The 15,110-nt window shown below is 36.5% G+C and overlaps 1 protein-coding gene across 1 annotated transcript in view; it reads right to left on the bottom strand.

Moving 5' to 3' along the window:
• SoxN (SRY-box transcription factor soxNeuro) overlaps window positions 1-15,110 on the bottom strand; it is a 193,165-nt gene that overhangs the window by 77,946 nt on the left and 100,109 nt on the right. Inside the window, exon 2 of the mRNA XM_011496016.1 lies at window positions 3,622-3,687. Coding sequence (XP_011494318.1) covers window positions 3,622-3,687 — 66 coding nt within the window. The remainder of the gene's footprint in view (window positions 1-3,621; window positions 3,688-15,110) is intronic.

Here is a 15,110-nt window from a genome sequence, read left to right as displayed (position 1 = left end):
TACGTCATTTATAACGTATTTTCATTAAATTTTAATGCATTATAATTATCGTAAACATCATAATTTATATAAAAAGTTTTTTTTTTTTTTTTCAACTAAACCTTCTAATAAACTATTTTTTAAATAAACGAACGCTATGAATATAATTATAATAGGAATAAAAATAAGTTATCATGCTAAACACGCTATTTATTAATTATGAGATGTTAGCCGAGAGTTGTACATTAACATTTCGTATTTTCATTTAGTTTAATAAAAATAAACGACTAAAAATCCTAAATGCAAAATTCAATTTTGTGTAATTCCTATTACATATATATTGTTATTTCCCTCCAATAATTGCATCATACAATAATAAAGAATATATGATTTGAAAGCAACGTAGGCCAATGCAAATTACAAGCGACTCATACACTCTCGGTATACATCGAATGAAGCAGGCCTTACAAAAAAAGATCTAGCGCTCGAATAAAAGAAAAAAATACAAATTTGAAAGAGAGAGAGAGAGAGAGAGAGAGAGAGAGAGGATGCGCAAGGGAAGATAAAAAGATGTAGGTGGAAGAAGACAATGAAAGTGATAAGAGAAGAAGGACTGGGTCACTTGGAGCGCATGAAAGCCGCTCCTCCTTTAGGCTGAAAAGCGCGCGCCGCTCGGTGCACACGCGCCTGGTCTCACACACCGCGCTCCACATAAAATCCACCCTCGAGCTCTCGCGCGACACTCCAAATGACAATGCGACATTTTTTTATTATTAAACCAGAGTGCCGAGATGCCGAGAGAATCAAGTGGCCTCCCCCTCCCCCCTCCACCACTCTCTCTCTCTCTCTCTCTCTCTCTCTCTCTCTCTCTCTCTTTCATATACCTTCTCGTTTTTTCGAGCCTTCAACCACGAGTAGTGTGTCAAAGGTGTTACAGCTTGGCAATTTATAACGCTGCGGTCGAGGAAGCCAATGATGACGATGATAGGAGGGATAAAGTGGGAAAAGGACGAGGCGATGCACTCGTTTTTTTCGGCTGCGATATATAAGTGAAGAAACCTTGACTAGAAATCAGGAATTTTATGTCTTGGGACACGATAAGTGTGTAGAGATTGTACGTAGAGAAAGTTTTTCTTATATATAAGAAAAAGACCTAAGGTTTTGTAGAAAAATTCACTACTTATTTCACTACTCGATTGATGAATTTATACTTTTCATGCGGCATTATACTTTTTTAATGAAATATTAATCTATTTTTTTTTTTAATGATTCCGCTTAAATCCACAAATTTTGATGCCATTTACGACAAATGATCTTAATTTACCTAAGTTTTATTATTAATTTGTAATGTATTATTAATTAATGTAATTTTAAAGTGCACTACTGTTTCGATAAACATCTATAATATTTCGTTTTGATAATTTAATATAATATATGGCAAATATAGCATAAGGTATATTTATGGTAATTTTAACGATTTCAAAATCATTGTTTATCTAATATTAAATTTTTATTATGGTTAAATTGAAATATTGAAATTAATTAATTAAAGCAATTAATGATTATTTTATATTTTTAATTGATATGAGAATTTGGTTAGTAATCCATATAACATAAAACTATCTTTTATAGGATCAGGAAAGTGGACGATGCACTCATTAAATCCAACAGATAATGAACATAATTATTCATACATATGTTTTACACACTAGTAGGGAATTTTTTATAACGCAAGTTATGAAATAATGTTTATAACAATGGTATGAGATATGTAATCATCACCCGTCTAATACGCAACACTGATCTTATGATTCATTTTTCATTACAATATGATAATAAAAATAAGCGCCTATTCAATCAATAGTATTATTATTTATGAATTATTATACTTTGTTTAAACTTTGTGGCTTTGATAATTTATATGAAAAGTAATGCATGTTAACTGATCATGACAGTGTTAAAAAATAATGATTATCCAAGAATTATCGATATTGCTTATGAAAAAGTATTTAAGCAAACAAAAGTCAGATTATTATGAAATCTTTGACATATCCTAATAAAAAGTTAACGTTATAATTAATCTAAGAAATGAAGAGTCATGCTATATGTCGTATTAATTTCTCTTTTCTCCTTTATTTTCTCGATAAATTTTCTTTTTCTCCTACGATTAAAATCCGCATTATTATTATATACGGTAAACAACATTCTTTTGAAACTTTAATAACGTATTCTGAATGTACATTACCATAACAACGGGTGATGAATGAAATTTCAAGTGCTTAAACTATTAAATTATATGTTTATAAGTAGAGCAAATATTTGGAAATATATTAGGATAAATAATTTAAGAAATAAATTGTTGCTAAATCACTTGAAGGCCGTAAGCCTTTCACCTATTAAGAACTTCACGCGTGTCCAAAGCGTCAAAGCATGTTAAAGTATAAAGTACAAAATAAAAAAGAAAAAAAAACAATCTAAATCAGATAAAGTAGATTTTCACAAACATCAAAGATTCATGCGAGACGGCGTTATGCCACTCGACGCAAACTAACGAGGACCTGTTAAACTAATGAACTCCTGCATATTTTCCTAGCCCTAGCGCACTCGTTTACCTTCTCATGTGCCTTATTATGCTCGATTTTTTCCTTCATAATCCTTGTCATAGCGAGGCTTTTCAGGAATCCAAGAGCACGAGCCACGTCCTTGCTCGAGTTTCCATGCGGATGTATTAGGTCAGGAATGTCAGGGTCTCTTAATTAACGCCATTTCAATAATTATTTTTATTTTTATCCCTCGCTAGGCTTTCGATAGGAACCCTTCTGCGCTACACTTATTCCATTCGCCTTTATGATTTTTTTTTTATGTGAGGGTGGAATCGAGGACGAAAGTCAATTGACAGAAAGGCAATAGGATATCGACAGCTTTTGTTGGCGTTTCATTTGTAGTCGAAGAATAGATTTGTTTGCTTCATTTTATTCTAATTTTAATTATTTCTATAAAGCTCCAAGTGAACTATTTGATAATGTTTTGCTTTATCCGCCAAATGCCATTTATCATTATAAAAGTAAATATATAATATTAATGCTTTTATGTTGAACTTGGTGCGTTTTTTTTTCTCTTGTTGAATCGATAGTGAATAAATAAATAATTTATATTTTTATGCACTATTAACACAATTTTAATCACTGTATTAATACTTTGATATATACAACATTAATATTATGTATTTATATAATTATTATGGTAAAAAAATTAAAAATTTTATAGCGAAAAACATTGTATGACTATCTGATACTATTTTATCATTACATTGAACATCGTCAGCACACAATTATATTATACATATACGTAAAAATGTATTATTCTCTTACGCATATTAATACATGTACTTGTTAAGTATGAAAATATTATACGTTGTTTTGATTAAAAATTGCCTATAAAAATTGATATTTCCAATATTATATTAATTCGGATTTGTTAGACTTAGGCGTGTGCTGTGTCACTCAACAGACATATATGTTTTCTTATACATTCAGCGCTATGTTAGTATTGTAAATGAAAAAAAAAAAATGATGAAAAAATAAAATAATAATAGCGTCATTTGATAAGCAAACAATCGAACGAAGAAGTGTAAAAACTCACCATGACCGTATGGATTCAGAGTAGCAACTCGTTTCAGGGTTCAACATTTTTCTATCACTTTCCGACCTGCAACAAAGAAAACCACATCCAGTCACATTAATAAATCAAAGTTAACGAGACCCACCATCCACTTATATTAAAATAACAATTATTCCATTGAACGTGATTCCCACGCGCGCGCTATAGCAATCCAATCGGGAATCATAAAGTACGATGAAGGATCGCGCTCGTCAAGCAGTAACAATAAGATTGAAAATTGCTAGCGCTGCTGGCAAACTCCCTCATTACCTCGATTAATTAACGGGCAAGGATTACTCGTTAGTCCGTGCGCTGCGAAGACGGTCGTAAGGCAGAAGCGTGAAAACAGAAAAATCGCCGGACGCCAGGCTGCTCGCGACATGTGCGCTGCTCGCGCTAATGACAGGTGCTCGCGCGATTGGCACTTGACGCGCCAATCGATTTATCAGCTCTCTGCCATATTTTGTCTGCCCGCCACCTGAATTATCCATGTAGGCGGGACGGCTCCCTTTGTGTCCCCGATTCCATCCGTCTCCCTGGCTATTTTGTTCGTCATTTTACCGGTTTTCGTTAGTCGAGCGTCGCGGAGAAGGTGGAGGAGATGGTGGCGTTTGAGGAGGGTGAGGAGGGAGAGTCGTGTGTGTGTGTGTGTGTGTGTGTGTGTGTGTGTGTGTGTGTGAGAGAGAGAGAGAGGAGAGGAAACGGGAACACGCGAGGCTATTTAATTAGTTTTAACCGGGAGAGGGACAATCGATACGACTGTGTAGTCATCGACGATTTCATTGGCGATAACGAAGGCCGCTTTGATGAGAAAATGTCGTCCTCGTTTGTTTTCATTGCCAATCATTTTTCATGCTCCTTGATTTTTATTACGCATTTCTCGGACAATCCACAGGACCTCATCATTTATTTATTCATATTTATTTTGTACTCGTTATTAGAAATCAGTTCTATTAGAAATCGTTATCAGGATTTTTACGTATCGAGAGAGATCCTACGTTATTTTCATTACGGTGAATAAATACTTTTAATTAAAAATTAGATGACATTCGGTGCAACATTGTTTTTTCAATTGCAGGCACATAATTTCCTGATAATAGGGCAATTAAAAGCAATAAAAATGAAAACAAAATTAATCATTATTGATTAATTAAGGTTTCACGCTGTAATATCAAAGTGATAATAAAAAAATCTTACCACATCCTGTGCATGCTATCGATCTCATGAATATTGCATATTTTAATTTAAATAATCTTGACGATGTGTAAAATATCTTATTTAAAAATTAAGCGAACATCATGATTTTATCGAATAATTAAAATTTGTTGCTAGTTGCCTAGTATGATTATGCCATGTTGACTAGTATGATATTATATTCGCACACGAGTAATTATTCATATTTAATAAGGTATTTGATGATTAAAGCAAACATTCATTCAAAAGAAAATAATTTTCTTAATTGTATGTATATTATCGAATGAGGATTAGTGAAAATATTATCGTTGTTGTGCCCAATACATGTAAATAAAAAGTAGAGAAATATGAAGGCAAAGGAAGCATCGAACAGACGCGGAACTCGTGCGTTTCGCGTCATAAACTACCCTCATCGAAACTGTAACAGAAACGATAACCAAACAATAACAATAAGAGGCTCCCGTTGCATAGGTGAGGCAAATATAAATGTGGAGGACTCCCAAGATTCCCAAGTCAGATTTGTAACCAGCGATATGTGTTCGCCATTTGATGCACAAGTAGCTTTCAAAAGAAAAAACGGTGGAAAGTTCGCGATGCGTAAAGATGCGGAGGCCGATACGATCGTGTCACGTAGAAAGCAAAAGTAAACAATGAGGAAGCAGCGCACAACGTATGTCTTTGGGCATTATCATAGTTAACACGCAACTCTACATTTATCGCGATCGACTATTACAGGAGCGGAACGCGCACATTAGGCACCTCGAGTGTCGCGGGGGTCGCGTGAGAACCCCCCGTCTTTATTAAAAGTAAAGTAAAACGGCCCTGAGTGCATAAAACGCGGGGCCAAGTGCGGAAGAGAAGGAACGCAAGTGCTGCGAGGGTGAATGGGGCGAGGGGGGGGGGGGGGGGGGGGGGGGGGGGGGGGGGGGGGGGGGGGGGGGGGGGGGGGGGGGAGCGCTTGCGGGTGAATCTTATTACGATCATTGACTGCATTGAGTTGTTACTAATAAGTGGCCTAGGGGTCCGTGTAATCGGAAACTTTTTCTTTCTCAAATTTGGATTGTTATTTACTGACTTGCTGTTTCGAATAATAGAAAGCTAGGATAATCGAAACTTTGATATCCATTCAATGCCACCTAATAGAAGATATATACTTTTGGACTACATTATCATTCTCTAGTTGGCAAAACTACATAATGTTACAGCTGGAAGCAAATTTTTTAGAAGAAATCTTCGATAGCGCGTCTAACTCGATTATTTCGTTTAAAATTTCCTCCACTGCATTGTTTATTAAGATAATAAATTTACATACGTAAGCCCAGTATTTGGTAATATTATGAAGCTGCATTTCCAACAACAACAGCAACAACAATAACAACAACAGCAGCAACAGCAACAGCAACAGCAACAGCAACAACAATAATAATAATATTGATATCGAATTATTTAAAATAATTAATTAAATTGAATAATGATTAGTATAGCAAGAAAATGGAGAAACACCACGAATGAATATCATTCAAAAATATATTGTTAATAAAAAAATTTTGAGGCTTAGTTTATTTGTTTATGCTTTTTCCATTAGAATTATAAATAATTTCATTAAATCTATGCTTAATGTTGGTTGCAACGTTGATACGATCCTCGGTTATTTCAACGTATTTTCGATGAATATAAAACTTATTCATTGTTATTAATTAATTAATTAATTGCGCGACTAATCGATAAAAAAAAAAAAAAATTGACCTCGTCTATAAATTGGACAATATATTATTGACGAGTTGTTTTTCAGTTAAATTTAATCTAGCCATCTCGTTAGTTTAAATAAATGGAGTTAAAGGCTTTGATCAGTCGAGAGTATCGTCCCGATGAACTATCGGTGATCTATCGATCGCCATGTGCCTCCGATTTCTTAATCGCCTTTTTACTCCAATTCGTCTAATCCATAATAATACTGTTTTAGCAAAATTAAACTACATGCTCTATTTACTTAGGCTCGCGATGACGGTGCATTGTAAATTTACAGTTAGCCTAGTAAATTCCTTCTTGTCGATGTTTCGGTTTTACAATCATATCGTGACTTTCGATTTAACCAGCCATTTGCTTCTTTATGCACAGAGTTAGTGAAGTGTGGGTTTTGCGAGTTTTCTGATGTTTGAAAATTATCGATGCGAAGACGAAAAATACTATTTTTTTAAAAGTTATATAAAATAAGCATCGGTTTCACAATTATTGCCGGGATGATTATCAATTAAATTCACGCCTAAAAATTATTATTAACGACAAGCGATACAGAATATAAATTTATATATATATATGTCTTATTTATGCGTTTTTGTCAATAATAATTATCCGTATTTTTAACGCTACTATAGGCTTATTAATGGGCCGTAGGCTCGATTATCGTCAAATAAAATATCAATAAATATAGTTAATTATCAACCAGTGTCTCGATAAAAAATTCTTTTCATCATTATATCGTCATTATCTGTAAATCACGATTTACACGTCAATTTATACACAACCTAATACGATCGATCGTGAAAGTATATTAGGCGAAGATAGAGTAAAGTTGCATAATCATAAATCAGCAAGACGAAGAAGGATAAAGTGTCGAGTCGCTAGAAGTTTTTCAGAAATATTTAGCAAAATCGACGTCACTCTAGAGGTTACAGGACCGGTAAGAGACAATCTCGTATTAATCGTCGAACGCGCTAGTTGCATCACGAACGGTCGCGTCGAATAAAAGTCAAGCATTAAGCATTGGACTTTCTCCAATTTCCATCCAAACCAAATATCGCAATATCGTGCGAATAAACATTTAGACGAGCAGTTCGGAATTCGCGTTAAAGGAAGACCTGGGAACGCATATTTGCAGCTCGTTTTAAGGTCACGCTATCGACGACGAGCGTCAATGGTCCTCGCTCCAGCCCGACCAAAAACATTGGACTCCCATGCTTCTTGTCCTCCATCCCCTACCCCCCTCTCAACGCGCTTCACCCTCCCCCTTTGACCGCCACCCGTCCGGTAGCAATCTCTCGGTACCACCACACCCTTGCCACTGAGAATGGCATTCCATCGGAGCTTGTACGTGTGCGCGGGAAGGTGGCCGCATTGATGGGGGGGGGGCAGAGACAAGCGGCGGACAGCAAGAGCCAGCCAACCCCTCGAATTAACGTCGCGCATAAAGGCACATTCCCACACTGAGTTCTCGACTCACGCGAAGCCGCCCGTACGCGCACGTATGAATGCTTAATGCGCCTGCGGACACTGATTTCCACCCTCCACCTTTTGCGCGTGCGGGGCTGCACGTAGCCGCGACCCTCGACGCCCTCGCTCTCGCCCTCGCCCTTTTCCCACATAACCTCTCGGCCTTTTCTCACCCGCCTCTATAGGGGCGAAGGGTGGGAGAGGGGGGGGGGTCTACCCCTCCCGCCTCGTAAAACCGCTACCCCAATCCGCTCCCCTACACAATCGACTCCCCCTCTTCCTCGTCCTCGTTGCCATCATCCCGCCGCTCCCACTCACCACACCGACAGCCACGTATTTATGGCACTCTCGCTGCGATTTTTCTCCCTGCGTTTACCTGCGCCGCCCAGGAGGGACACACCGCACTCGCGCGGCTTTCACTTTATTGGGCTTTGTGGATCCTATCGCGCCCGGAGTTATATTACTTTATGCGAGAAGCTACGTGCTCCGCTTCGAGAAAAAGTTCGTCTTGTTCGGGTGATGCGTAGAGTGATTATTATTGCGCCGCTTTCGGAGAATCGAAAGCTCGGCTCCTCGACGACACAGCTTGTAGTTTTCTCGGCTCTCGACTATTTTTTTAATCATTTTTCGAGCTGTTGGAGCACTCGAGGTCTCTGTTATCAGTTAGTTTATCAACCTGTTCCCTACCCTATCTCGATCTTTCCAATGCTAACAAACAATCCTGACACGTATTATTGATAGATATTTAGCATTAAGGGAGATACCATTTCTTGTGCTATAACGTTTTTACTTCTTTCTTATTCTTTCTCCTTCTTTCCTTTTCTGCTGTTTTTATTTTGACTTTGATTTTTTTCCAAAGAAACGTAATTTTACGAACGTTAATACCTATTGACAAACTTTATCCTCCAGTCATATATATCACCACACAATTAAATTATCATTTATTACTGTTGTTGTTGTTGTTGTTGTTGTTGTTGTTGTTGCTGTTATTATTATTATTTGATATAATCAGAGGTGTGAATAAATTATACTTCGCCAGACTATGGAAGCTTAATTTTTCTCACGATTTCTAAGCACCCGAGCAGACTATCGTACATTATATTAAACAATAGACTAATAATGCTTCAATAGATATCGGATTTTCAGTTGTTTCCTCAGCAGTAATAGTCATCGGTAATATCGCGTATAATATCGGTACTTCCCATCCTCGGCTGGAAAATATATTTCACACGTTACCGGTAATTGTAGTTAGACGTCCGAGTTGGGATCGATTCCAATCGAGTCAATAAACATTTGTCGAGACAAGACTGATGCGGACCTCGACAATGTGCACCACCCTGTTCGGCTCCGGTAAATCCGAACTCGGTTGCCTTATCGGCTCGACCCATCTAATTCTGCGACGTGTCCCGTGCTTCGCGGAAAATCATCACAGCGCTTAATTTCCGCAGTCAACCCCCGCCAATGACTAATCGCTCGTTGCCACGTTTACATAACCTGCGCACACCCACGCACACGCACACGCACACGCACGCACATACTGGAGACGAGAAAAATGCAACCGACTCCTTTCCTAGCTCTACGACTACGACTACGTAAATGACGCGCGAAATACGAGGCCATTAGTCAAGGTGACAGGCCAATAACCTCCCCTTCCCACTCCGATTATCCGCTAACCATAGATATACCAAGATAAGAAAGATTTTTCATGCGGACATAGGTATTTTTTCTCTCTAAAAATATCGCGCGCGCGCGCGCGCAAGTGTACGTATACGTAGCCTGCTAATTTATTTGTAGAAAAGAATGGCGTATTGAAAGTCTTAATCGCGTGTACGTTGAGCAATTGAAACTTAGATTATGAGTCGACATATTGTAGGTACGGCAACGAATTTATACGATAATTTCGCTTAATAGTCAATTAATGGCTAATGTGCGATTTTAGAGCATTTTGAAAAGTGTCAGTATGGGAAAATTTGTTATTTCAAATTTAATGGCAAATAATTTTTACAATTCGTCTAATTCGATAACACATTACTTGACATTAATTAGAATCAAATATTTAAGTATTATAAATAAATTTCGATACCTATTCATAATATTAATTAGAAATATAAATACATACGCTTAAATAATCACAGGAGGCACTTTTCAAAGGGGACGTGAAACACGTGACAAAGATTTTTTAAGCATTTAATTTTTAATGCAATTTAATTTTATTTAGAATAAAAATCCTCGTAAATATCATAATTATAGTTTTTAATACTTTTGTCATTAATCAGATGCTCGAATTCAATATAAATAGGATTTATAGAGATGCTTTGATTTGCGAGATCACGACGTTTCCTACTTAGGCGCTTCGTCGATAAACGAATTGAAATCCTCGACATATTTCATTACTTTGGATCTCCAAATTCAATAAGTAAACAAAGCACGTAAGCAATAAAATCCAAGCCACAGAACTTGACCGTGTAATTTTATACTTAGATATCGCAATGTTAAATGGAATAATTGTAAAAACGAAACAAGACAGCAAAAAGGGTTCAGAAAAAGGGGAGTTAAAGCAACAGTGGACAATCAATGTTTGCGATACTACGCTTACGTATGCGTAATAAGATAATAAAAGGGCCAACAACATTGGAATTTCCTTTATCGAAACAGCATACAAACATACTTTAGGACGTTACGGATTCGCGCTGTAGCCGCAACGCGCGGTTAAACATATAATTTTCGTGTATACGGCCTGCCCCTCCTCTATGCCGCTCAAGTACCGTGTCACCGTGATAGTAATTACAGTGTTTATTCAAAAGTCGGAAAAGAGAAGGACCGAGTTCCCATAACCTCCAAAAGCAATAGTGTGCACAGCAAGTATCGCATAAACGCGCGCGTGTCTGTGTGTATATATATTTATTTATTTATATATATATATATATATATATATATATATATATATGTAGTTAATGTACGTAATATATTCACGTTTAATAATGCAACACGGTGTAACTGAGAATTCGAATCGCTACAAGATGAAATAAAATATGAGACATAAAATGATAGAAAAGTGAACAATAAAGAGAAAATAGATAGAAAAAAGAACAATAAATTTCTGTAAATATATATATATATATATATATATATATATATATATATATATATACACTTACAAAAGTTATTTATTTTATTTTATTTTATATTCCATTGAATAATAATGAATAAAGATGATTAAACTAAGCGATAAAAATTAATTATAACGAAGATTTTAACGATAATTTTTTCATTAAACTTTCTATTGAAATACCTTTTCTACTCTTGTTTATTTTCAATTTAACGAAGTAAATACTTATCGAATATAGTTATAAAAATTATTGTAATCATTAATAAGTACTAGTAATAATAATAACAACAATGTGTATTAAATGAATTAATACATATTATAAATTTATAAACAAGCTTAATGTATTATTTCTGAATTTTTATTTAGTTCCAGTAAGATATAATGGGAAAGATGATGTGAAGTGTTATTTCAATAATTTATTTCGTATATAAATTCAAACATTCAAATCTGCTCAGCTATAAATGAAAAACATATTATTATCGTTCGCTCTTACTCGATGAAATCTTAAATCGTCAGAAATATTGTCGAAATATACTTCTGCATAATGTAAACAAATACTGTTAATTCTTAATTTTTATAATAATTCGTTAAGTTCAAATGTCTTTATCCTATAGTTAATTTATGCATAACTCGTATATTCAATAGAACGATTCTTCAGTTACTCTCAATACTTTTTACAATAATCAGTGTACACATGTTAAAGCAGCGTACACACGCGTTTAATTCTGTGTCGGAGATTTTTAATCTTTTACATGTATTGTTTCACGTATTCAGGCATTACGAAATAGCACATTTAGAGCCATTAGCGAGCGAAAGTATGCGAAACAAAACAAATTAGAGTGCCTAGAATCAGTGACATGAAATTATTTGCGTAATAAGATAATTCCAAGAGACTCGAATGTGTTTGATTTACAAAAGAAATACAATTTCTCAAGATACGTTATGTCAGATTAATGCAACGCTAATTAAAACGATATTAACTTATAACAATTCAGCCATTATCATGACGCGATTACATTAACGATAATTATCGCGCTTATTTAATTATAATCCACAAAATGATCGTATAACCGCTGGAGAATGAACATTCCTTCTATCAACGATCTAATCCCAATAACTGCGCTTCGACTTTTTCCAAGTCTCGGCGATGCAAGTCCGCGATGCCAAAGCGAACACGGGAGGTTGCAAGGACGACGATCGCGGTCAGCTTCAATGAATCGTCGCACGACTCTGGCCTCGTAATTTACAGGGAGCGTTTCGCAGAGGCAGGTGCCGCCACCTCGGATTTCCCATAGTAGCGGCGAACATTAATTGGGGCTCCGGGTTCACCTGCTGCACTCGCCGACCGAGATTCCCATGGATTGTGTCGTGGCATGCGAGGCGATCGCCGATCGCACGCCTCCGTCACGCTATTGCCGCTAATGCACGTGTATGCGTCATTTCTCGCCTTTTGCATTCGCACTCACGGTAGTGTGATTATTATTACCTCGTAATGCGGACGCGACGCTCAATTCCCTCTCATTCGGAGGCTACTTTACGAAAGTCAGTGAAAACTACGGCGATCATGATTTGGTTCATTCCGACCGATGCTTTTCCTACATTCCAATATCCACTCCACCCACATTTATATATTGAATAAATTTATTGAATGCTGCTGCTGCTGCTGCTGCTGCTACTACTACTACTACTACTACTACTACTACTACTACTACTACTACTACTACTACTACTACTACTACTACTACTACTACTACTGATGCAATTATTGACACTACTGCCACCACCACTACTACCGTCAATACTATTGCCATTACTACTACTATACTGTTACGGCTACTATTATTATTGGTATCTATTTATTTATTATTGTTTATGATGGTGGTGATGATGATTATTATTATTATTATACCGTTGAATAGGGCTACAATACATCATATTCGCGTAAAAATTATTTCGTCTTTCATATTAGAATCACTCTTTATGCAGATCATTATGAGATGTCATTACTGTCGACGATAGCCTCCGTAAATTCATAAAATTTCAAAGACTTCTGTTATTTGAATATTGGCAATTTCTACCATTTCTAACCTACCAAACAGATTAAATATAAAGCCATCGGGCTATATGGCCACATTAACATGCCGAAATAACGAATAACGATCAAAACAAACGAAAATAACCTTAAATATGTATATAATAAAGTAACGATCCAACGCTATTTTATACGAAGCCGTTTCGAATCCTTAATTACAAATTCCTCGCTGAAGAAAAGATTATTTTCGGTAGTAAGATTTGTTATATTTGTACCTGGGATATTAAAAAAAAAAAAGAAAAAAACAAGAAAAAAAAAAGAAGAAGAAAAAAGTAACAATAAACTATTTTTATGTTTGAAAATTGAATCTCCTCGATAAAGACATAATAACTTCTGAAGCGGTTTATTCGATCCTTTTGTACAATTAATCCTTAAAATGATAGTTCTTTGAATCCAGTGGTAGCACCTCTCTTTAGAGCATCTGGAAATTAAAATTCCTCGTTGACAAACGGTGTCATCATTCTTAACAGACAACGACCCGGAGCATACATGTGAATCATCCACACGACTACCTCGTATTTACCTACTCATACTTATAAATGCAGACATAAATTAATAAGAGTAAGGATACGCAAGTGTCCGCGATTTATATACAAGTGTATCAATAATTCAGCATACTAGGACATTTTAGGCGCAGTGTCATATAAGTAATAATAATTTTGCAAATAAAAGTAAAAGTTCTGAGATCGACAAATCAAAGTACAAGTATACTCTGCCATTAAAATCGATATGATGGAATATGAGAATTACCTTCTCAATTACAATTAATCTCAAGAACTTTAATAAATCCGACGAATCGTGTAAATATATTTAGCAGTAATTATTATTCATTAAAAATAAAAGAAAAAAAAGGTTTAATGATCAATCGCTGGAATTGGTATTTTGCGATACAAGCCATCGTCAGAATTCCAAATAGTGGGAAAGATCGAAGAAATGATACTTTTTTCGATATTCGACAATGCCCACGTCATTAATGATAATTGCTACAATGAAAAGAGATGAAAAAAGAAAAAAGGAAAAATGCCCTTTTCAAAGGATCCATCTCGATTATCGTGCCAGCTGAACATTAGCAATATAAAGCGCGGAGCCGAAATTTAAACGAGTAGACGCCTAAGCGAGCATCGAATAAACATTAAGCTTCAGCTAATAATTAATTATCGTTTTATGAGAAAAGCGACAAGGCAAAGTAAAGATCGAGGTTTTTTGATCAGCGGAGGCAGTCATGACACGAGGTCACGAGCTACCTCGAGCAACGACTTACGCAGTTTACGAGAAATTGGTAGCAGTGAAAGTTTCGTGGCGATAGGGCCCCGAGCATCCTTTGGGATTGGGAGAGCACTTTGGGCCAACAACAGCCGTCTTCGAGAAAGGTTTAGCGTCGTCACACAAGTCCATATATAATGGGAGTTGTTGCGTACGTAGCGCTGACTAATGATCCGAGCGGGGCTTTAAAGAAAATACCGCGTGGATGCGGAGCGAGGTAATCGTCCCGTAACCTACCACATTGAGGCCCCTAAACAAAAGCCCCAATGATCCGCGCGTGAACGACCTCTGTGATTAAAGGCTCGATTTATTATAGGAGCTGTCAGTCTGGAGCCGTAAGGAATCGCTCGGCGATGTGCGTCCGCCGGTTTATTATTATGCGCGAGCGTCATATCTGCGCGTACATGTAGGATTCATCCGCGGAAGCTGCAATCGCGACTTTGAATGGATAGCAACGTATTGCCAGGATGTCGCTGAAAGATGACGTTGGCGGTTAGTCCTCGTTCGATGGGCCAAAGACGATTCGACATATCGACGATTACGTCATGTCTCGCGATTTCATTTCGCTTTGCTTACTCGTTGCTAGTTTAGTCAAACGGCTTT

Source organism: Ceratosolen solmsi, unplaced genomic scaffold, assembly GCF_000503995.2.
Source record: "Ceratosolen solmsi marchali unplaced genomic scaffold, CerSol_1.0 scaffold10, whole genome shotgun sequence".
Lineage (NCBI taxonomy): Eukaryota > Metazoa > Arthropoda > Insecta > Hymenoptera > Agaonidae > Ceratosolen > Ceratosolen solmsi.
Note: the sequence above shows the minus strand (reverse complement) of the source record. Positions and strands in the feature narration are given on the sequence as shown.